At 35.8% G+C, this 25,103-nt stretch overlaps 1 protein-coding gene across 50 annotated transcripts in view; it reads right to left on the reverse strand.

The window, feature by feature from the left end:
* The window catches only part of ANK2 (ankyrin 2), a 323,587-nt gene that overhangs the window by 127,772 nt on the left and 170,712 nt on the right, over positions 1 to 25,103 (reverse strand). For 37 of the 50 annotated variants that reach the window (XM_004748037.3, XM_045085498.1, XM_045085499.1 and 34 more), the window contains exons 5-9: positions 15,318 to 15,416; positions 10,255 to 10,440; positions 9,788 to 9,811; positions 6,635 to 6,733; positions 4,511 to 4,609 (exon numbers count right to left, since the gene is read on the reverse strand). In XM_004748037.3, the coding sequence (XP_004748094.2) occupies positions 4,511 to 4,609; positions 6,635 to 6,733; positions 9,788 to 9,811; positions 10,255 to 10,440; positions 15,318 to 15,416 (507 nt within the window). The remainder of the gene's footprint in view (positions 1 to 4,510; positions 4,610 to 6,634; positions 6,734 to 9,787; positions 9,812 to 10,254; positions 10,441 to 15,317; positions 15,417 to 25,103) is intronic. The other 13 variants (XM_045085487.1, XM_045085492.1, XM_045085491.1 and 10 more) reach the window with 1 other exon arrangement.

Raw genomic sequence — 25,103 nt, forward strand, 5'->3', positions numbered from 1 at the left:
GCCCCTGGGAGTTGCCTTCCAGAAGCTTTAAGAACCCAAACAGCCACCCTGTGTTCTAAGAGATACCTATGCATTGTCCTTTAGGCTGAGGTTAGCAGAATTCATAGACCAAGCAGATTAGCATATCTTATCTCTCCCATAAACAGATCCTTCCAGTTTCAATAAGACCTACATCACTTGCTTGAGAAACAGGGTAAGGGTTTGTGATTATCCTGAAGGACCAACAAAAGCCAGAGCAAAGAAGAACCAAGTGTCTTCCTCTCGGAATGCTGATCCCCTTGGCTTCTCCTCTCTTTCACAGTAAAGTCTAGAGTAATCTTTTCATCTGTTGGTACAGGGATTGCTGGCCATTCCCGGCACAGAATAACAATAGGAAAATATGGAGAACACTTAATAAATCCGTATGAACATCAAAGAGTAATAAGGATTACATTAATTCTAAATCTGATGTAATTTATTTCCCTTATAAAGGATATGGACATTGTATCAAATTCAATTCTCCCAACATGCTCAGTGTAAACGGATCTTAGATATTTTCTATAACTACACTGCCTCATTATTGCAAAAAAAAAAAAAAATCTTATCAAAATTTTGTATTCAAGGACTTTTTTACTTAATTCTTTAAATTAACTCTTAGGAATATTGATTTGTTCAATATCTTTAACTTAAATTCTTCAGACTATATTTGAAGGCTACTTCCCCCCGGCACCCCTTTCCTTGTTTTCTTTCCTTTTTTCTGCCCCCCTCACTAGAATCAGTTCAGATCACACTATGATGCTGATAATCCTTAAAAGGTTAGATCAGTCAACAGTAGAGGGGCGCCACTTTTCCAGCTGGTAATCTATCGCCTGAGCTTTTTACAACCATTTCTTTCCTTATCTTTTTCCTTCCTCTGTCTCTGTTTAATTGTAGATGTATCCTGAAGTCTGTATATTAACACAGGCTCTGCTAATGACTACCGTGTGTATCCTAGGTCAAGTGACATAAGTCCTCTGAAAATCATTTTTCCCCTTGGCAGTCTCATTTTCCAAATGAAGACCTCCATATTTTCCAACAAGCAGTTAACACAACCTTCATAAACTGTTAGGAAGAGGAAATAAAATGATATTTGTAGAGTACTTAGTAGGGTGCCTAGAACATCACGTGCAATGATAATTAGTAACACTACTGCTGCTTTAATTATTGTGATTCTTTTTCCTGATATATTGTTTTTTGTTCATCTTTTAATGTTTTTATATACTTGTATTGTTTGCACCGCAACATGTATTTCAATATTTTAACCTTATATGGAGTATCTCCACATTTAAATAATATATAAAATTAAAAATAAAAAAGAATAATGCTCTTAATAAAAATTGGATTAATAATATCATTTTCAACTAGCTATGAAGTCTGTTTTAACATTAAAATGGGGTTTTTCAAACACCAGAAAAACCAGAGCTCTGGTGAAAATGTCTGTTTCACACCAGATCCTAGTCAATGGTGAGAATGTCAACTAGATGCAAAATGTCTCTCAGTGATTGACAAAGTGCTGGTGGAAGTAGGGAAGAAACAGTGGGGAAGATTTTTTTTTAATTACCTCTAATCCTCTAAATATCTTGCTTTTCTCCAGATAATGATAACCTTTTAACTGAGAAAAATAATGAGAAGATCAAGTGGAAAATTCTTGATATAATATACTAGATTCAGAATGTTTATGACTAATATGGTTGCTAAGGTAAACTGAGACCCCTATTATAAAAAAAAATAAAGAAAAATATTATTTTTAATTCCTTATATAGAAGCTCTATTGTACTACCTAAAAAGATAGTCAAAAAGTAAATGTAAAATTTTTCTATATTAAAATATATTTTCAAAAGACAAAAGAAAAAGCTAACCAGATTCCTCTGTTTTAATAATAAAGTATTATACTTGTATTTTAGTTACAAACAGAATTAAAAGAATCCAACTGCTTTTAAAATCTTACTCCTTAAGAGACAAGGAAGTGCTTTAACTTACATTTAAGGAATGAATAAACAATGTACACACAATGTATACAATTATAAAATTTTTGCTTTATAAATTCTTGAATGAAATACAATTTATTTGTATATCTAAAGGCTACACTGGATGAAATACAGCCCAAATATTCCCTTCACAGAAGGAACCAAGGCTTACATTTGATTAACTTGCTTAAGGACAATTATTTAATGGCAGAACTAGCATAAGACTCTATTTTTCTCCATATCTTATTATTTTTTTTTCTTAGTATTCTTTTTATGAAAATGCACTGCCTATTTGGAGTTAGACTTAAATTACATATGCAAATGTTTGTAGGCCATGCAAATTAAACATATTTTACAGAACTAAGTATCTACTGCAATGATAAAAAAAAATAAAATCAATTGTCTCAAAAATGAATGAATATACCAGAAAAATATTAATAAGAATAATGTGGACCCTTAAGACACTGGCCAAGATAAAATTCTGTTGCATTTACCAAGTGCTTTCTTTACACTGGTACTCTCAATCATTAGAGAGTCTCAATAGAAATAGGTAAGGGAGACATTACGTTAGTAATAAACTTAAAAGAGGAAGCAAAGAAACTCTTTCCTTTAAGCATGAAGAACAAGTAGGCAGAACATGAAGCATTGTGCATAATTGTTCCAATTCTGCATACCTATAGCACAGCAGGGAAAAGGCATGCCAACAAAGCAAAGGGTAGAAATCATATGAAACTCTGATGCAAAGACAGCAGACAGTACAATAAAGATCTTGACAGACAAAGCAAACCACTCCAGAGCTCCCACATGATAATATGACATAGATGTTCTGGACCAAACGTCTTAGAGAAGTGAGATTATGAAAACAACGTTTCCCAAGGTCATTAAAAACCAGAATTTATAGGGGCATATGGGTGGCACAGTTGGTTAGGTGTCTAACTCTTGATTTTGGCTGAGGTTATGATCTCAGGGTCCTGGGATCCAGCCCTGCGGACTGGCTTGGCTCTCAGCAGGGAGTCTGCTTAAGATTCTCTCCCTCCCCTTCCGCTCCTCCCCACACTTGTGTGCATGTGCACATGCCCTCTCACTCTCAAATAAAAAAATCTTAAAAAAAAAAAAAAAGAATTTATAGTCTGGGACTGGTATAGTCCCCAGAAGCTCAAAGATGATAAGGCTTATTAAATAAAAACACACACTATCCTTAAGATTTGCAAAGGAACTAGATTTGATGCTTAGCCTTGTGACTGTGAGAATATAAAGTCCCAGGATTAAACAGTGAAGATAAAATATCACAAGGGACATATCCTATCACTATCTTTTACAGACTTCTCACACCATATACTTCAAACATTATAAGAATGTTTAAAGTTTTGCTGAAGTCTATAATTAACCAAATCTATTCCAGGGAACTAATACTGAAGTACCAATTTAATGTTTAAGGAAGTAACTACATATAATGTCATTAACATAATAAAAAATTATGAAGAGCTAAGTAATTGACCACCCCACTTTCAAAAAGATAAATAATAATATCTAAGAGTTAATCTTCATACAACCATATGAGATAGGTACCAATATCAGCCTATGTTCAGAGGAGGTAATAAGTAAACTGCCAATATCCTATATCTAGTAAGTAGTAGAAGTAAATTTGAAATCAGGTAGTCTGCCTTCAGAGGCCAAACTCTGAACAATGATCCTCTCCAGCCTATCTTATCATCTATTTATTGGCAGTATATAAAACTTAGATTTATATTCTTCTTGACAAATTTGAAATGAATGAAGGGCCCTGCCTCTTATCAAACTGGAGTGAGTAAAGATGCAACATAATAACCAGACATCTGCCTTGGGTGCCTGGGTGGCTCAGCTGGTTGGGTGACTTCCTTTGGCTAAGGTCATGATCCTGGAGTCCTGGGATCAAGTCCCACATTGGACTCCCTGCTTGTCAGGGTGTCTGCTTCTCCCTTTGACCACCCCGTCTCTCATGCTCTCTCTCTCTCTTCTCTCTAAATAAATAAAATTAAAGGAAAAAATAACCAGATGCCTTTGTTCTGTAAGCACATAGCAGATCTCCTGCTCAGGTCAGTATAGGATAATCACTTAAGAAAAATGATTTAAAAATTAGAAAATTAGAAGCAAAAGATTATCAACATGTATCCTTGTATTTAGGTAAAAGCCACATCCTCACAGCATAACATAGGCTTTTGTGTTTGGGTTTTAGAAATGTAAAGCTAATAATAATCAGAGAAACTTCAGTTCAATTTTTCATCTTTGTTACCCAAAATAACCAAGGACTTGAAAAACTGTCTCATTGAGTGCCTAGCATTCTGTTTCCCCAACACTTTTGAGCAAATATTAATTCCACTTGACAATGAGAAACCTTTAAATATTGTATGAAATTTAAATCGAATCCAAGAAAGCAATTTCCTTGAAAACACATTGCTTATATTTCAGGACTGCTATTTTAAGGTGCCTGCTTAAAGAATACAAAGACAAAAATGGTAGGAAATTGAAAGAACAGAGACACTCACCCTAGTTTTGGCATCGATCTGACCACCACGATCCAGTAAGAGCTTCACCATGTTTGTGTTTCCCCTTTTGGAAGCCACATGCAGAGGAGTGATTCCATTCTACACCATGGAAAGACCAAACAAGAGCATGTTGGGTATGACAGGGCATGACGGTGAAGACTCTGTTAGTGGGCGCAAAGTAAGGCTGAGACCCATGTCATAATTTGATTTGAGGTTACTAAAAAGTTTCAATGTCTTTGATTTTTAAGGGACAAAAAAGCACACAAACCACAGAGCACTACAGTTAGAGGATGAAAAATGGAATGAAACTACATAACTAAGTTAGTCCGTGCCTATAACATATGTATTGAATATACACATTACTCTGTACACATTGTCAAGAGACAAAGGGAGTGCTTTGACATAAGAAAAAAATGTCAAATTCTACTTAGGACAGAGCCCTAGTCAAAGTCTATATCTTTTTTGTTACAGTATCCAGGCTCTGAAAATTCCAGGATCTTCAAGTTTCCTTTGCTTCAAAATAGAATACAAATATACATATTCAATAACCATTGGAAAAATGATTCTTAAAAATACCTTCTTCAGAATAATTCAGTATGAAAAACAACTTGAAAATAGCTCAACATAGTTTCAGTACAGAAGCCTTCTCAGGACAAAACACCATATATATGAATTATAGTTGTTTACTTTATGAGCTACTCTCTGTCATCATTATGGCAAGAATATGTACCTGACTTTTTGCATGTCAAAATTTTACAAATATTCAAATATTGCATTTACTGATTTATATTAAGAATAGTGTTTTGTAATTATCATGTAAGTGAATTCTTTCCAGTGAAAGCTTACCATTAAATATATAATGCAACATGATGTCTTGTTATGTATTTTGGTAAGACTACATGGGCAAACTCTCAATTCACTAAAAACATTTTTGGTCAAATTATGTGCCCCATAATCATTAAAACACTGTATAAATGTATTTATACATTTGATACGTAACGTTCTAACAGTTTAATGATTGATTGACTTGTGTTGCTCATTCATGATTCATGGAGTGATCTTTAAATATAACTACTCACACTGATGTCAGAATAAATATCCTCCTTAACTGCCACAAATAAATATGCTATTTATTCCACATCACTTTTTAAGTAGGTGAATCACTTTTAATTCTAGTATAACATCTCAAAAAGTATTAAAAATAACCAAATTAAAAAATATATTAAAACATACAATATGAAAAGATGTCAACTGTGGTAACATAAAGTGGGAGAAGGAAATTAAACTTTTTAAATGCAATTGAAATTGTTTCCAGCTTAAAATAAAGTGTTAAAACTATAAAATTTTTATGTAAGCCCCAAGATAACCACGCACGGAAAAAAAACAAAAAACAAAAAACTATACAAGTTACACAAAATAAAAGAAAAACGTATCAAAGTATAATAATACCAAAAGTCAACAAATCATAAAGGAAGATAGCAAGAGAGGAAAAGAGAGAAAAAGAGCTACAAGACAAGTAGAAAACAATTAACAAAAGGGCAATATTAAATCCTTTTTATCAATAATTAAATGCAAATGGATTAAAATTCCTGAACAGAAGACATGGAGTGAAGGGTGCCTGGGTGGCTCAGTGGGTTAAAGCCTCTGCCTTCAGCTCAGGTCATGATCCCAGAGTCCTGGGATCGAGCCCCGCATGGGGCTCTCTGCTCAGCAGGGAGCCTGCTCCCCCGCAACACCCCCGCCCCCGCCTGCCTCTCTGCCTACTTGTGATCTCTGTGAAATAAATAAATAAAATCTAAAAAGAATAGAAGACATGGAGAGCCTGAAGGGAACAAATATTATAAAATGTCTATGCTACCCAAAGCAATCTACATATTCAATGTAATCCCTATCAAAATATGAGAAAAATGAGAGCATGTATATGTGAACTGATACATTCTTATTTTTCACTTATTTGGTCATGATGACTTCATGTGATTCAAAGAAAAAAAAAAAGAAAAATCTAATAAATCCAGCACAGATCCAGACAAGGAAAAAGAAACAAGCTATTACTATTTTCCATTTTTACTTTAGTATAATGTCCATTCACTACTATCTAAAATGAGAAGCTATTTTAATCCATACCCTAGCTGTAAAGTCCACAGCAGCTCCCCGATTTAGAAGAAGAGTTGCCACGTTGACATTTCCATAGTGGGCGGCAATGTGCAAAGGGGTAAAACCACTCTATGGAAAGCAAAGAAAATGACAGTCAGTAAAGCATTTCACCTCCATATGTCGCAGTCCCTGGATTAGTGAAGAAAATCTCATGGTAGTTGTTTACCTAGTATGTGAGCAATACCAGATAATAATTGCTTTAATAAGGCTCTTCAAATTTTAGTGCAATAAGGTAGTAAATAACTAACAAAATAAGCAGGTAAATAAATACCCTGCATTTCTTGGCAACATTATCTCTAATTAGCTTAATGATTTATCTGCTTACAAGATTTATTGTTTATACACAACAATTTGTTTCTTGGGTTGGTTTAACTTTAGAGAAAAACAGAATATGATTAAACCATAAAGTTTCAGCCATTGGATTAAAGTAATTATGAGTAAAAAAAATTTCTCCAGAGAAAGACTCAAAACTACTGTTTTGTTTTGCTCAGGGCTTTTTAATAAAAACAACAAAACAACAACAACAAACAGCATTAGTTGGCATTGTGCCTTTGAAGCTATGAAAATGTGAGAAACTCTTATAGAGGGTACACTATTTGTTCCACATCATTTACACCGTCATACTTCTGTCTTCTTTAACAACTGTGCTTAGTGAGAAGAGGTTGTTACAATGAAAAAAAGTTAAAAAACAAAAACTAAACAATATACCTGGCATCAATGTAAATATCAAATAAAGAAAAAAAGTCAGCCAATCGAAATTTTGAATGTTAATTAAAACAAATTTTAACAAGATTGTTATGAAATAAAATAAGCAGGTTAAATCAATTACATAGCCATTAGAGAACTGTTTACTCTCAGAATGTTTAAAAAATAAGTCTGAAAATCTTCATGGAAGAAAATTATACTTCCTTTCATTTCTTTTTCTGATGAAATTTAGTTAGAAATTGTTGCCATTTTCACAATAGATGTATATTAACTCTTTTTATTATTAAAGTATGCAAACATGTATTCTCCCTGCTCGCCATAATTTCATCATTTTCTTTACTCAATAAAAGATGATAGGATATTGTTAATAAAGACTATTGTTACAGAACTGGATCTCAAACCCTGCAGTTCTGAAGTTATTTTGTATCAGTCCCTCTCATTTGAAATATTGATTTATATACACTGTATATAAATATTTGATTTATATACACTGTTTTTAAGAAAAATATTATCTAAATCACAACCATTATTTTCCTATTCATTTGATAAACAGTTTTCGGTGACTTTGCTTTTCAGATGTCCTAAACAAGCATTCAGATATCTTAGGTAATAGAAAATCCTCTGTGCGATCAGCTGAATTAGTTGCAAATAATTTCTGACGATAGAGAACCAGGACACAAAATAAGAATAGTAACTATCAGTCAAAATCCCACACTTGTGGTAAAGATAGTTTTGTGCCTATGTGATACCAAATATTCATGTCAAAATGGAGGGAAAAATCAGTTTACAACCAGACTGTTATTTTATAAAATGTCAAATTTTTGTATTTTAAGAAGTAATTGACTACAAGTTTTTCATTTTTATCTTGATATTTCCTGTCATCCAGACATATGCTGAATGTAAGTCTATCTTTTAAGTTACAATTTAATTCCGGGGGGGAGGGGCAACACAGTGATTGCTAGTAAATCATTTTCAAATTATTTTTCTTATTTGCAAAAATAAACCAATTTATTATGTGACACAGCCTCGTCAGCCATCTGTGATGATGGCTCAGACTCTGACTTTTGACCAACCAACACAAAGCTTGTATAAGCCTCCCTGAAGAACTTTTGCCTGATTACCATGAAGGTAGGAAGCTCAGTTCACCTTTCTACAGGGGTATCGGTGGAAGGGTTCCCCTCTTTGTCACTCTGTTGTTCTCAAAGAAATATTTCTAACTCAGTACAAATCTCCCCAAACTGCTGCTTTCAACACAATATTTAGAGCCAAAATTGCTGTCAAAAATACCTCTTAAACAATCACCAAAAATCACCTAAAAATTAAAGGTATTAAAATCAGTAATTAAGATATCAATTTATATGATTCCAGTCTTGAGCAAGAAATTGGGCACCAAGAAATTGGTTTCTTTTTTGTTTTTTTAAATCTATGTCCTAAGTTCCATGCACAGATATGGGACAGAAGAAATAATAAGACTAACTCAAGTATTTGCACCTATATCACATATATTCACATCTTATCAATAGGTAAATTTTTTAATAAACATGATATTAGTTCTAGAAATACACTACTCTCAGTAAAAGTTAAATGAATGCTCAAAACCTCTCCAGGTCCATAACCCAGTGATCATAAGATGTTAGTCTAAAAGAGTCCCCTCAAAAAAGTGAAAATCAACCTACACAGTCACTTGTCTTTGAATACAGGTTTATTTTTACAATATGCTTTCAACGATGTTTGTGTTAGTGCCTCTTTTGGCAATGGTCAAGGAGAGGCTGCTAAACACACACACACACACACACACACACACACACACACAAATACAGAAAAGCTTCTGCACTGAATGTTCCTGGTGATCGATGTGACTTACTCTGGTATGTGGAAAATAGATGATATCATATCAAGTACTATTAAGACTTAGAGAGATAAAAGCAAATGTTCTGATCATGATACTCTCAATTACCACTATTGATTATATACAAAGTAGTTAAAAAAATATGGGAAAAAAGGGCAACTGTAAGGAGATAAAAGAATAAAACAGTGGCAAAGAAACCTCCTTAAATTTCACTTTGCTAAACTCGAGCCTGAGAAATCTCATTAAGAGAAGGTCATATTTCTTACTGGCAAAATAGTATTTAATAATAAAGCTCACTCAGAAAACACATATTAAGGAAGAGTTTCATTTTATGCTCTATTCTTATAAACTACTTAAATAGCTACACTGATAAAATAGCTTCTGATATATGTCACATTAAATTTTTTGAAGTATTCATTTCCCTTAATTATGAGAAAAGTTTTAAAATTAATTTGCTACTAATGGAAATTCCGATCATTAGTATGAATTAGTGAACATTTATCCTAATTGGGCAAAAAACTAAAATCAATAAAATCAAGATATATTTTGGTATAACCGTAATACTGTACCTCAGTTGTCCTATTCACCATCATCTGAAGCAGTGTTGTGTGGGAAAAAGAGGGAAGATATTACACAGAGCAAAATTAAGGAAACAGTCAATCTGCTGGCTGCAGTTGGATACATTGTTTCAACATGCCAAAATACATCCTCCTGAGAAAAGACATCCGTAACACTACACAAAACAATGTTATCACTCTAAAATTCTGCTTCTATTATTTTTGATTACAAAGAGAATAAATACACAGATTTCTAAAAAAGCTGAACCTCATTTTAAAAGAAAATTATCTTAAAAATTCTTCTTGTTACTCTACCCAATAGGCAGCCCCCTTCTTTTTGAAATACCTCTGGAAGTAATTTATCTCTTTCGATAACCGGAAGTAATTTTGCATTATCACCACGGCCTACTTCTTTATCATCCCCCAGGAGGAACCTGGCAGCTGAAGAGGTCCTTTCCACAAATGCGTTCAGCTTTTACCTTGGATTGTACGTCAGCGTTGTGATCGTTCTGAAGCAGGAGGGCAGCGGATTTGGTGTCATCTTTCCTAGCTGCAATATGCAGAGCTGGCAGCCTCACTTTCCCTTTGGTATCATTCTCTAAGAGGATGGCCACTGCCTGGTTGTGTCCTTGCTGGAGCGCCACCGCGAGTGGCGTGAAGCCATCCTAGTAAAATGGAAGAAGAAAAAATTTTCCATTCACTTTTAGAAGCATGAGATTCAACTCTCAGCAATGCCTCTAATGTTTAAAATAATAATTAAGATAGAGAAGAAATGCAAAAGGATGAAATACTACCGTGTAGATTAAAGCATGGCTAAAATTAACAACTCAGGAAAACAACAGACATTGGCAAGGATGCAGAGAAAGGGGAACCCTCTTACACTGCTGGTGGGAATGCAAACTGATGCAGCTACTCTGGAAACAGCATGGAGGTTCATTAAAAAGTTAAAAACAGAGCTACCCTATGACCTAGCAATTGCACTGTGAAGCATTTATCCAAAGGATACAAACCTAGTGATTCGAAGGGGAACAGGCACCCCAAAGTTTATAGCAGCAATGTCCACAATAGTCGAAATATGGAAAGAGCTCAGAGATCCATTGACAGATGAATAGATAAAGAGAAGGTGGTATGTACACTATGTACACACACACACCATAGAACATCACTCAGCCATCAAAAAGAATAAAATCTTGCCATTTGCAATGATATGGATGGAACTAGAGGGTATTATGCTAAGGGAAATAAGTCAATCAGAGAAAGACAAATACCATATGATTTCACTCAGATGTGGAATTTAAGAAACAAAACAGATGAACATAGGGGAAGCGAAGGAAAAATAAAGTAAGATGAAAATAGGGAAGGAGACATTCCTAGGAAACAAACTAGGGTTGCTGGAGGAGAGGTCGGGGGAGATGGGACAACTGGGTGATGGGTATTAAGGAGGGCACTTGATGTAATGAGTGCTGAGTGTTACGTACAACTGATGAATCACTACATTCTACCCCTGAAACTGATTTAAAAAAGATTAAAGCAACTGACAATCAGTCATTCACCATACTATGACTGGCTTCATCGGATTGTTTTCTTAGTTTCTATTCTACATATCTTGAAAAACATCTGCATTCCCTTACAAAGCATACTGTGCATAATAAGAGGTGCTTAAATGTATGTTGAGAATGGGAAAATAAAAATTAGAACAACCTTAAGTAAGACCACCTTATAGAAAGGAAAAGATGGAAAGGGTAGAGATAATGGAAAACAAGTCTGATTGACAATCAAAGATATGGTAGCCAAGACAGGGAAATAAATTGTGTGATAAACTATGCAAGCTACTAAATATCTCTATATTGATTGGGGAGAATGATAACTATCAATGGAATGGTCTATCGCCAATTAATTTGACAACTTTGGGATATAATGTAACCTAAAACCTTTTGGTAAGTAAGGCTAATTCATTAATTTTGCATTTAGTTGAATTTTATATTATTTAGATAATTTAGATATGTGGAGGCCAAGAAAAACAAGGCTGTAGCCACCTCAAGTCTAGCCCAATTTCCAGAGACAAATAACTCAGTTCCTTAAGCCCTAATGTCATCCTCCCCTCCATAAACAAAACTAAAGGAGGCTGTGGTAGAAGGAAAAGTAAATAAAGCAAAATTTCTTCTAAACCCAAATCTCACTAACAAGGATGCTTGATAGCAAGAATGTGACATTCCACCAGGAAACTCCCAATTGTCTTCACGCTAGTGCCTCATTAAAGGGAAAAACGGCCTTGGCTTGATAGTAACCAGGCCTTCAATATCCTGACAGTCTTCTTTACCCTGATAGCCCTTCTGAACACCCCTTTTGTCCTCACCCACCACTGAGTCCACCTCTACTCTGCTTTTAAAAACTCATTATATGTTTATTAAAAATTAAAAATTAAAACAAAACAAAACAACAACAAAAAACCCCTCTGACTGTAATCTGGCTCGGGGTCCAAGTCCCTACTCCGCTGTGTCGGGTATACTTGGGCCCAAGCTTAAGCTTGTCAAATAAACTCTCATGTGATTGCATTGGTGCCTGGTTCCTCTTCTAAAAAAAGAGGAAAATATATATATAGGCTAGACTCTGTTTTTGTTAAAACTTCCCTTACTCCACAAAAGCTTGAAAACAAGTCTCAGAAGTTTCCATTCATAGAAGAGATGAGGGTAATAGGATTGTAACAGCAATTTATCATAATCTAACCACTCGATTTGTTTCCAACAATAATCTTTCAAAACTGTAGATTTTTGAGGTAAGATGATTTCCTATTGCACTACCACAAAAAGACTTGAATTTATTTTAATAAGAATTGAATTTTAAATAAACACATCACATAACAGAATGGAAGAGTAAACCATGTAGCGTTGTAATACTAGTAGCCTAAATTTAGAACTTTGTTTGGCACAAATTAAGCACTCTGTGAAGGAGTAAAGATATCATCATATACATATTTGATTATCCACTCTAACACTGTGATAGTTTATGTACAAAGAGCGTGAAATTTGTTTTTTCTTTGAAACAATGCATTTGCTGACAGTACAGAACCTAATCAAAAAGGTTTTAGCCTTCAATTTCGGTAACACTCAGGAAGAAGGAAGCTAGCAAACATTTATAAAAATGGTACTGGAGGGACAGAGGATTCCCCTCAGAGAACTTAACTTTGGATGTCCACCACTATGATTTCATTCGAATCCATACTTCATGGGGGAAGGGTAAATATCTGAAATGATTTTCTCAAGTACCTCAACTAACTCTATGAAAAAGAAACCCGTATTAAAATTCAGTAGCTTCATTCTTCATCATTTATTTACCAATGCTGATTGCTACAATTACAGGAAACTTCAAACATTTAACTAGTTATTTTCAAACATAGGTTTCATTGCCATATTGAATAATTCATAATTATCTGATTTTTCAAGTGGTCACAGTGTCTTGATTAGTATTAATTTTTACAAATTAGGTCTACTAACAGGTTAGAGTAAATGTCTTCTTTATGCATATTCACACATGTGAAAATGCCTCTGTAGAAGGTGTTCCGCAATACAACAAAATAAGAAAACGTAATCAGCCATAAAGCCCCGTAAGGATAGTAGTTTTCTACAGAATGACAGACTAAAAGGGAATGTGGGGAAGTTTATGCATATGTATGTTTCTTGATGATAGATAATAGTTTCTTGATAATAGTCAGCAGGGGGGACTAATCAACTTAGCTTATAGATGTCATTATTTAAATATTAAAATATGAAATAAAACCAGGCATCCACATGTCTAAGGTAGGATTCAAAACCTCATATGAGTCACTTGCAAAAGCAGCATTTTTGTTTAGAACTCAGAGAGGGTTTTAGTTTTCTGTGAATCACAATGTAACATGGCCTCCTCTGATACAATGTACATAAAGGGCTATTTTTGGAACCAGACTAAAATGCTCCAGAGGTCTAGACCCAAGGAGCCTTGAGACAGCTAAGACTACCAGCAAGCTGAATTTCCCCAAACCATATGCTGGAAATAATAAGGCTATATGTTGAACAGATGAACTCTGTAGTGTCAAGGTTCCTCTGGGAAGTGATTCTGCATTCAATAAAATAAAATAAACACAGATTTTCTTATTTTGGTACATTTTTCTGTGGTCCTGATACAGAGAGAAAGTCTCATACAGTTACTGAAGCTTTGCCTGAAGATATTCACATGTTATTCATTGATATAATTAGGGTGTTAGGGGAAAAAATGGCCCCGAACATAAAAATCACACTGTACCATGTGTAAGAGTATAAAATCTGTATGTGCTAAATAGAGAACTTGAAGTCATTTTACATTGGGTAGTTCTGTTTTCCAAACACAAGCGAAAAAGAAACATGGTCCCATTAATAGCGATTACTTGGAATTTTGTCTTTAACTAATGAGAATAAGCTGTCAGAAAGTTATTGCCATTGGCTCCATAAAAAGTTTCCTGCCAGAGGGACTGGAAATAGTTTACAATGATTTCTTCCCAGACAGCAGGGTAGGAGGGAATCCATGTTTATTTCACCGAAAGCCTTAATTGTTCAGAAAGGAAATCATATCAGACATTAATAATTATCAAGTTAGTTTCTGGGTGACAAGTGTCTATCAGTCATCTTTCACTTTAGGTCAGGAGTTTTAAAGTTTTATCAGTGGTGGCACAGATGTGGAAAAGGAAAATCAAAGCCTGCATGTCTGGCGGAAAGGGGTGAGAAGAGGCATGGCCCCGTGGAACTCTTTTCTCTGCTCTTCTGTGTCACCCACTTCCAGCCTTTTGGGTGGCCCCTTGAAGCAATTTCTTCAAACTCAAGGGTTTCTGGAGCATCGCTAAAAAAGCACTGTTCTAAGCAACCCCTGAACTTGCTCCTTAATCTGCCAACACACACAAAAAAAGGGAAGGAAAATAAGAAAGCAAGTTCTGTTTACTGGAGGACATGCATAGATAAAGGAAAGTGATGTTCTAAGTTGGTCCATTCTAACTCCTTCTTATGTCTAGATTTCCTGAATATGTTGATACTGAATTGACTTTGAACATTGTATTTCCTTGTTGTTGTAATCACAGTCACACAACCACATGCCATAATTTGTGCTTCAGAAAAATACGAATTCATAAAATCATGCTCATACAAATACCCATGAATCATTTCTGATCATTAAAAATTATTCCTTTAAAGAACTAAATTGGATCCTAAAAGATAAAATACCGATGAAAAGAGATCCGTAGAATTTACTGCCATCGAATTTTAGAATAATATACAAGATCCCCAAACCCAGAGAACAGCAAATGGATGGAAAAATGAGCTCATGGAAAAGCAAATCAATATGAATCCCAAATCAAGACATATACTCATTCATCCATGTGTGCTGGGTCATTCACCCATGGTCACTGTTGTAGCTGACAAAAGCAACGCAAACATTCCTAGCATCATTTAGACAAAATAATGGAGATCCTTTGCAGGTGGATATAAAGGACATGGACACTGAGATCAGAGAATTTGAACCTAAGGGTTGACAGTCTCACCTCAGTAGCAGTGCTCTGATTAGCTCCATTTTCAAGCAGATATTTTACAACATCAATGTGGTTCTCCTGGGCAGCCATGTATAAAGGAGTGAAGCCATTCTGAGGACAAACAATAAAAAAGACATCTTTCACCATTTGTAAAGTTTAAACTGGGGAAGAATACCAGACAAGGAAAAAGAATACTGTGGAGTAAACTTTTGAAATGATGAAACATATAACCTACCTCCACAATAAAGTATACATATATTGACTACTATAAAACTAACTGCAATCAGAGTAGAACCAATTCCCACACACAGTTCCTCAAAGAATGAGTTCAAAGTGACATGGAAGCCTATTGCCCTCACTTCCTGTCTTCATTTCTGCTCTGGAGATTTACATTCCCATCACCTAACACTGTTAGAGCTAAAAATATCTAGTATCCTAATATAATCCTATAACATAATCAAATTGTCACTATAGGTAGTGTATTTATAAAATATTTATGTAATATCATCCGCATTTATTAATTCATAAACTGTGTAAAAAGACCACCATTATCTCGAATGTACACAGTTTAGCTAGCACCTTTAAACGTATAAATTGATTGCTCATTCCAGAATGTCTGGGAGTGATTGCAAATCTGACTGAAAAAAAAAAAAAACCAAAAAAACCAACAACCCTATATTTCAGTATTCCAGTTAAAGTGGGATGGTTTATCTTGCACATCTGAACTATTTTTTAAAGCTGTTCTGAAATTCTATCATTCATTAATTCCTATATTCATTTGTTCAGTTATTTACTAAAATCTGACCACTGTAGCTGGGATATCACTGGGGTAACAGTAATAAGACAGACATCTGCCCTCATGAAGCATATACTATGGTAATATTATAACAATATTGTGTAGTCATAGTTTTTAAAAAAAATCACTGAAATTATATAACTTGAGTTTAAAATTAAGTTTATTTTTAAAAAAAATTTTTTTAAATTTATTTAACTGAGATCACAAGTAGGCAGAGAGGCAGGCGGGGTGGGGGGTGGGGAGACAGGCTACCCGCTGAGCAGAGAGCCAGATTTGGGGGTGGGGAGGGCGCTTGATCCCTGGATCCTGGGATCGTGACCTGAGCTTAAGGCAGAGGCTTTAACCCACTGAGTCACCCATGCGCCCCTAAAATTAAGTTTAAACTGACAATTTTTTAAATCAGATCCTTTGCAGTAGGTAATACCTCATGTAAAAAAAAAAAAAATAAAGCTTTGGAAGAACAAAATATGAAACATGAAGTAATTCATAAGCTCTCAAATCTAATAATTCTCTCAAAACAACGTCAGAGTCTTAAATGTTGTTGATTCCCTTAAAAATTCCACAGATTAATGAGAATAAGCAAAATACAAATGAGACTTCAGGGATTTTCAAAAACTTAAAAGGAGAAAAATAACTATTTTGAAAACTTCTTCTGTAGGCATTGCATAAGTGTGGAAACATTATTTAAAATGGCCAAGACCCAGCAAATATAAAAATCCAGAGTATACAAGTAGAACAAGAAAAGACATTTTAATTTGATTATAAAGAAAATCTGCAGGCTTCAAGTGGAGGAGGAAATTTTAAAACCGAGAAATACTGTAAGAGGAATGAATTGACAATTTTGTAGGATTCAGGAATAACCTGCTGGCTGGATAGCATATTTTTTAAGACACAGCAAACAGGTGAAATCTTGGGTATTTTAAGAACACTGAAGAGGTGGCGGAAGGACAGAATTAGAGATTCAAAGGAAGGGAAAGCCAGTGAGGATGGTTAAAAACAATGAGTGGGTGTGGGATGGAGCTCTTTCATGACAAGTAAAAGGCAGGATGCAAAAAAATAAAAAATAAAGAAGAAGAAGAACTTTTATTAATAGAATAAAACAATTTGCTTACATGTTTTCCTCTGACAGAATCTTGTGTATAGATCAGGAGAAAGGGAGATGGACTGTGGTTGCCAAATCAATAGGGGAAAGAAATGTACCTTTCTTTGGCTCCTGTCCTGGGTCCTTCGCTCTAGAGAGGCCTCCTCTAGCTGAGCAGGGCTGGGGATCTAGGGGCCCAGGGGGACATGCCCACCCTGGTCCTACAGCTTCCCTGTGTCCAGACCAAACACCAGGCACGCAGCTACCCATAATCCTTGCTTATGTAGCCAACTGTGTGGTGGCAGTTCTAACTCAGACTCCATCTTTGAGTTAGTTCATTCTCTCAAGGGTTTGTTGCTATGCCCACCCTGTGACAGACTGACTAATACTCCTCAAATCTGTCCTCATCTTAATCCCTGGAAGTTGTAAATGTTACCTTATATGGCAAAAGGAACTTTGCAAATGTGACTAAATTAAGGATCTCGAGGTGAGGAGATTATCCTGGATTGTCCAGTTGGGTATAATGGAATCATAGGGTTTTTAAAGAGGGGGAGGCAGAAGGTCAGAGAGGAGAGAAGACGCTATATGGCTGGCTTTGGAGATGGAAGGAAGGGACATGATCCATCCACATGATGCTTGTGCGGTATGGATAGAGCCAGGGATGGGCCAGGAGGAGGAACCGGCTGCAGACCCGGGTTTAGAATCCACACTCCCCCAGCCACAATCCTGCTTGGAACTCCAAGGTATCCAAGAAGTCTAATTTTGGAACCATCATGTTGTTAAAAAGATATATTTGTCAATGTAGAAAGATAAGAGATACATATATAACAGCCTGATGTACAGCTTTTAATTTTAAAAAAGTGTATTGTAAGTGTCTTTTTCACTCATGTCCTGGCCTCTGGAAGTGCTAATAGTGGGCTAGTGGTAGAGAGAGAAAAGGGGGGAATATCCACGAACAGTACATGGGAGTGGAGAAGAAGGGCAGTGACAGACAAACATTCAGGATCTTGGTTAGAGTATACCATGAATCACATTTGTGCTTTGGTACACAAGGGCTTTCAGCAGTGTGTGTGTGTGGGGTGGGGGGGGGGATGTATATATGAAGAATGATAAAAATAATTCATTGAACTTCTGCTATCTGCCATTCACTGTGAGAGATGCTTTGAATATGTCACCTCAAATTACATCGATCATGTGTTTCTGTTTGCCTGGGACTATCTAAATTTATGTATAGTATCCTGGAGTAATTATTAATAGCATCTCAGTTTGAATGATAGATTAAATGGCCTAATAGTATCTTTAATACTAAGAATAATGCTGCAACCTTGGTATTCTTATCCGTACTTTTTTTTTTTTTTTTAAAGTAAACTCTACCCCCAGTGTGGGGCTCAAACTCATGACTCCGGTATTAAGAGTCATATATGTTCCATCAACTGAGCTGGCCAGGTGCCCTTATCATCCCCATTTGGAATGAGGTAACTGACGGGGCACCTGGGTGGCTCAGTTGGCTAAGCGGCAGCCTTCAGCTCAGGTCATGATCCTGGAGTCTCAGGATTGAGTCCCGCATGGGGCTCCCCACTCTCTCTCAATAATAAATCCTCTCTCTCTCTCAAATAAATAAATAAAATATATAAAATCTTTAAAAAAAAATGAAATGAGGTACTGAGGCTCAGACATTTGGGTAACTTGGCCAAAATCTCAAAGCTAACAAGTGAACCGAAAGTGACAGACAGAAACCACTCATGAATAGTCTTCTTTCCTATAAAAGTTGGGACTTGATCCCACAGATGTGCGATCCTCAGCCTGGCTCTGTGACAGAATCTCCTGAGGAAACGTGTAAGAATGCTTAGGCACCACCCTGTCCCCTACTGAACTGGAGTCTCCATGTATGAAGCCAAAGCACCAGCAATTTTTTAAAAAAGCTCAGTTTTTGAAATTACCTGAAGAACACTGTTAGAGGTGATGCAGAACAACTGAATGGTTTGGGGCAGGAGGCACTGTGATCACATCTGCATTTCAGAGAGTCCACCCTGTTGAACAGAGTGGACCAAACCTACTCTGGTTTGGAGTGGTAGAAAACAAGAATGAAAGGAAGGGGATAATCAGCTTTTGTAGTATCTGGAACTGTGTATTTAAAAGATTAAGGAACAGGAGCCAAGACAACATCTTGGCTAGGTGAGGGAGGGAGCTATTTACTATTACCAAATATGTGAAGTGAGAAGGCGATAAAGATTTACCACAGGTGCTAAAGATGTGGGAAATTACCCTTTCCTAACTCACTGATGCTACTTCACAAGAAAACCTTGGCCGGAGAATGTGAAACCTGCCTCTGGGTAATTGGGACAGGGCATGGCAACATGTTAACAGCATCGTACATTTTATAGGAAGGCTTTTATCTCTGCATATAAATAGGTTAACAACACAGGATTCCTGGCCTATGTTCATACATGCAAGCGCTTTCCAACGTATTATATCTATATTCTTTCTAAAGTAGTCTGGCTGCATATAGGGACAAAAGTATATGTATTTTCTCCCTGTTTGTATAGGAAAGTCAAGGACATCTACAACCTGGGCTGATACTTGGAAGATGCTAACGACCACAAAATCACCAGCTGTTGTATTAGTTTCAGTGCGACCAACAGGTGCCTCTACCAACTGGTTATTAAATATTTTGAACATCCTCTCCATAGCAAATTATTATTTGTCATTCATTTATATTTATTCAACAAATATATGTTTGGTGGCTCTTTACCACCAGGCATTGGGTTTACCATAGTGATTCAGAGATGAAAGGAAAAGTCCCTGTTAATTAGGAGCTCGCAGTCCAAAGGCTGAGATGGATAAGTAATCTGTTACAGTTCAGTGAACTCACATAGAATTAGTTTCTTTAAAAAAAAAAATTATAGAAGTGGGGTGTCTGGGTAGCTCAGTCAGTTAAGCAGCAATCAACCCTTGATTTCAGCTCAGGTCATGATCTCAGAGTCCTGAGTTCAAGCCTTGTCTTGAGCTCCATGCTGGGTGTGGAGCTTACTTGAAAAAAATAAGAAAAGAAAAGAAAGAAAGAAAGAGGGGCACCTGGGTGGCTCAGTGGGTTAAGGCCTCTGCCTTCAGCTCAGGTCATGATCTCAGGGTCCTGAGATCGAGCCCCACATTGGGCTCTCTGCTCCGCGGGGAGCCTGCTTCCCTTCTCTCTCTCTCTGCCTGCCTCTCTGCCTACTTGTGATCTCTGTCTGTCAAATAAATAAATAAAAATCTAAAAAAAAAAAAAAGAAAAGAAAAGAAATAAAGAAAGGAAAGGGGAGGGGAAGGGGAGGGAAAAGAAAAGAAGGAGGGAGACGAAAGAGGAGGAGGAGGAGAAGGAGAAGAAAAAGAAGCTGTTACATGAGAGGTATAAAGAGAACATTAAAGGGAAAAGAATTAAGCTGGATGAGGAAATTATATCCAAAGGAAGTCACTAGGAGTGACATTTGGGAGACACGGTGAGTGAATTTGGTTTGAACTGAATCACGAAAGCTGACGTTAGGCATAGAAACAGGAAAGGGATTTCAAACATTGGAAACCCCATGAGAAAACAATGAACATCTAGGGATCGGCAAATAATTCAGTGTGACTAGCAGGAGGAGGAGGCTGAGACAAGCAGGGATCAGTTCCCATGTGCCACGCTAAGGAGTCTGAATTTTATTCTGAAGCCTCGAGAATCACGGTTTTAAGCTGAAGTTTGGCATGATTACATTTTCATTTTAAAGAGATGAACTGCCAGGATTGGGGAGGAATTGGAAAATGGCCAGAGTATACTCTGGAAAAGTAGAAATAAGACTTTTGTAATAATCCATCTGAGAAGTAAGGATTAGGAATATTAATTTGATTTTGGTACTTAAAAATGTGATTACATATAATTATTTATGTATTTATATTCTACTTAAAGATTAAAAGTGGTTTTACTTTATATGATTGATCATCTTTGATAAAATTTCTGATTTATTGAGAATTTATAACAGTTTTTTTCAAATCCAGAAATTATGCTGTGTTTCAAGAATTCAACTACATATAATATTACAAAATATGCTTTTCCTGTTTTCACTAGTGATATAACTACAAACCAGTAATCGGATTTTTCCCACTGGTGAGAATTTCGTTAGGTAATTAGATTATCTGGGAAAATGGAATGAACGTGAACTAATATTTATATATCTACCTATCAACTGTGGACTTATTGAAGCTTTTTAGAACATTAAAAATCAAATATCAACCTATTGATATTTGTATGTCATTTCATAGAAATTATACAGAGACAAATAATGTCCATATGCAAAGTAATGAATGGTTTAGAATCAATGTTTCGAAAAAAGACCAAAATTCTAAGAACTATCATCATTACCAATCTTTAATATTCTTAACTTTTCAGACTTAATTTTGTCAGTACATATAACCTTATTCTTTTTTCTCAGACAAATGAAGATTAATTGGATGACTCGAAATGATTGATCATATAAAATTAATTTTAATCTTAACTGGAGTCAATGTTACCATTCATTTCAGAGGGCCTTTTTCATAGAGTCAAGTTTACTCTATAGTTTTTCCCCTCAGACTGGATGAGGTGTCTTAAGAGAAACAAATATAAATACAATACTGTTTCTGTCCTCATGAGCAGAAGATATAACAGAGTTCACAGAATACATGTATATAGAATTATCTGTAGCTCCATGTAATACTCTTGTATATTACATATATATGTAAAGTATATATACATATATGTAAAGTATATATTGCATATACATAAAGTACCTTTCTTCATAGTATTAATTGCTCACTCTTTAGTGCTCTGATAGCATTTTCTTTGTGCTTCTTTTGGCATTAGTATACATTGAGCCAGTTTTATATATATACAATTTTATATACTAAAGAGTAAGCAATTAATAACCTAATAACAAATTTTGAAATCTAATAACAAATCTTGTGAATAGTGAAAAACAGTAAGCAAAATTACCCAACCTGAGTAAAAGCCAATGCAGGAATGCATCTTGATGAGAATTTTTACAGGTCTAAAAATTATTTAAAAAAAATAATCAAAGATCTCTTAACCAGACAATACTATAGAAAACTGCAATTCACATTACTACCTAGGTAAGGTATACCTTAGGTAATTTCACAGATCAATCATAAGCTAAGAGAGTGGAAAGTGATTATGGAAATTTCAAATAGCATATCTCTGTACCTACTTATTGTTATTTGACTTGTTCTTACTTTTGGTCTTATGTAGCCAAAGTTATCAAGTATATTTTAATGACTAAAAGAAACTGTCCTATTTTCCTAGATGAAAATATCATAGCTGAAAGGGAACACATCATTTTACAGTTGAGGAAATTTTAACCCAGAGATGGAGCAGACCACCAAGTGGACTGACCAGCTGCATAGATTAAGGAGACAACAATAGATAAATGGACACAGCTGATGGAAGGATGCTTGGAAACTCTTACCTTTTCCTTCTCATCTTTCAGGCCTTGAAACAAGAATCACCCTCTCGAAGAGGCCCGATTCAGTGCCATAACAATGCTCAGCACATAGTAGATGTTCAATAAATATTTGTTAAATGGGCAAAGCTTAACTCCCCTTCCTTTGAATGGGGGCCAACTTAGCCAAGTCACTTGGGCCAATTCACTTCCAGTGCATTGATTATGGTGGAAATATTGTGTATGACTTTGAGGCTAGGGTTTAAAAGTCATTGCTCTATTGCCTTACCCTCTTTTGGATCACCTGCTCTGGAGGTAATGAGCTGCCAAATCATGATGACATGCAAGCAGTCTATGGAGAGACTCAAGTGAGAAGGAATGGAGACCTCCCACCAACAACCAGCACCAACCTGCCAGCCTGCATCAACTTGCCTCCCACCAGCAACCAGTACCAAGGTGGAAAAACACACTGGTAGTGAATCCTCCAGCCCCAAGAAAGCCTTCAGGTGGTCAACATTTTCATCCCAACGTCATGAGTGACACTGAGCCATGATTACATAGCTAAACCATTACTAAATTCCTGATTCACAGAAACTATTATGATAATAATGTTTATTGCTATTTTAAGCCATATATTTAGAGATGATTTGTTACATAGCAACTGCTAGCTAATACATGTCCAACAAGGTCATACATGATCTGACCATGGTCTCTCTACTGTGTCAATCATACCTCTTACCACTCATACTTTACATTGCTTCCTTTCTCTTTAGGAAAGGAATTCATATCCTAGACAGTTATTTTCAAGTAACTTTGTGAAACACAAAGACAAAGCAATGGAAGTCATGTGTTACCCTACTTTATAGTATTTTGCAACTGGATAAGATTAAGTCTTTACATTATAAGAAGGAATAAATGCAGGATGTCTGGGGCAGGGGGAGGCTCTGTTGGTTAAGCATCTACCTTCAGCTCAGGTCATGATCCCAGGGTCCTGGCATTGAGTCCCACATTGGGCTCCTTGCTCAGCCAGGAGCCTGCTTCTCCCTCTGCCATTCTCCCTGCTTGTGTGCTCGCACTCTCTCTGACAAAAAAATAAATAAAATAGTTCTAAAAAGAGAGAAGCGAGTGAAGTAGGTCACTTGTGTGTATTTGCTTAGATGGAACAATCTAATCTATAGTCTAAGAGACTCTAAAAAGTACAGCTTTAAATCTTTATAATACCCTGAATCCCATGTGCCTTTTGCCAGTTTTCTAAAAGTATTACATATAACCCTTATAGCTACTAGAAAACTGATCAACAAATTACATACCCAATTCCAAAAGTAGGAAATAGAAATGGTTACAGATAGATCTGGGTTTGAACTTAGCAAAACTAGACTTCTCCTTTTGATGAAAGCTTATTGTCTTTTTGCAGGAAGCTTGGTGTCAAGATTTAGGTTTTTTCACAGGGTAAAATTCTTCAGCACCCATAGCCATGACATCCTAGGAAACTCTTCATCACAAGATGAAGGCTGGCATAGGTTGGTAATTACTCCTCTAGTTACCATCCCAGACACCATGTATCATCTTCCTCCAGTGAACTAGCATTATGAGAGATAAGGTTGGGAAGCATCCCCAAATTATCACCCAGCTTTAAGGTCAGGATGATTCAAATTATTTCCCTAAATATATCGTAAATGCACAGCTGCAAAGGATTTAAGAAAACCAATGGGTATTAATTGTAGTCACAAAAATAAAGACTATTTTGTATACTCTGGAGGTGTACTTAGGGCAAAAGAACAAAAGATATGATTATACATTTGCTTGGTAGTGAGGAAAGCATTTTATTAATTAAAATATCATATGAATTTTCTCAGGTGATTTGAACTTGACAATTCTTTGCTAGGATTAAGATGGTACAGGTTATTTTAACCACTTTCTTCTCTCCAAAAGTCCTTTTTAATGGATTACAGCTAAACTATTAAATGACATTAAAATGACTAATGCTCTAAATCTTTTGAAGGAGGTTCAACTTTATGAAGTACTTATTATATCATCTTGTTTTATCCCCACAACCATGCTCTTAGGGTCATTTAACAGATAACGCTCCCCAATGGCAGTCATTTACCCAAGGACATCCTCACAAATGGTGCAATTAGGGTCTGAACTCTGGAGAACTCCAAACCCCGTTCTCCTTCCATTCCCCTCAGCTCTTCCCTTCAACCGAGATCAAATTGTCACAGAGATCACCCGCGCTTTTACCTAGTAATTAGAGAATATGTCTTCTTCCATTTTCTCCTAAGCCATTCACTAGAGATAATCAGGGAAACTCTGACTAATGACAGTATTGTAATTATCATGAACTGCTTAACGAAGAATGTCCAAATGTTCTCTTGGGTGTAAGAATTTTTCCAGTGAAATAAGTAATATATCTCTGTAAAATTCAAGGAAATGAACATTCATAGGTATTAAGAAGCATGCCTTAAGTTTCA

The sequence above is a fragment of the Mustela putorius genome, unplaced genomic scaffold (genome assembly GCF_011764305.1).
Source record: "Mustela putorius furo isolate JIRA1106 unplaced genomic scaffold, ASM1176430v1.1 tig00000868_pilon_pilon_pilon, whole genome shotgun sequence".
Lineage (NCBI taxonomy): Eukaryota > Metazoa > Chordata > Mammalia > Carnivora > Mustelidae > Mustela > Mustela putorius.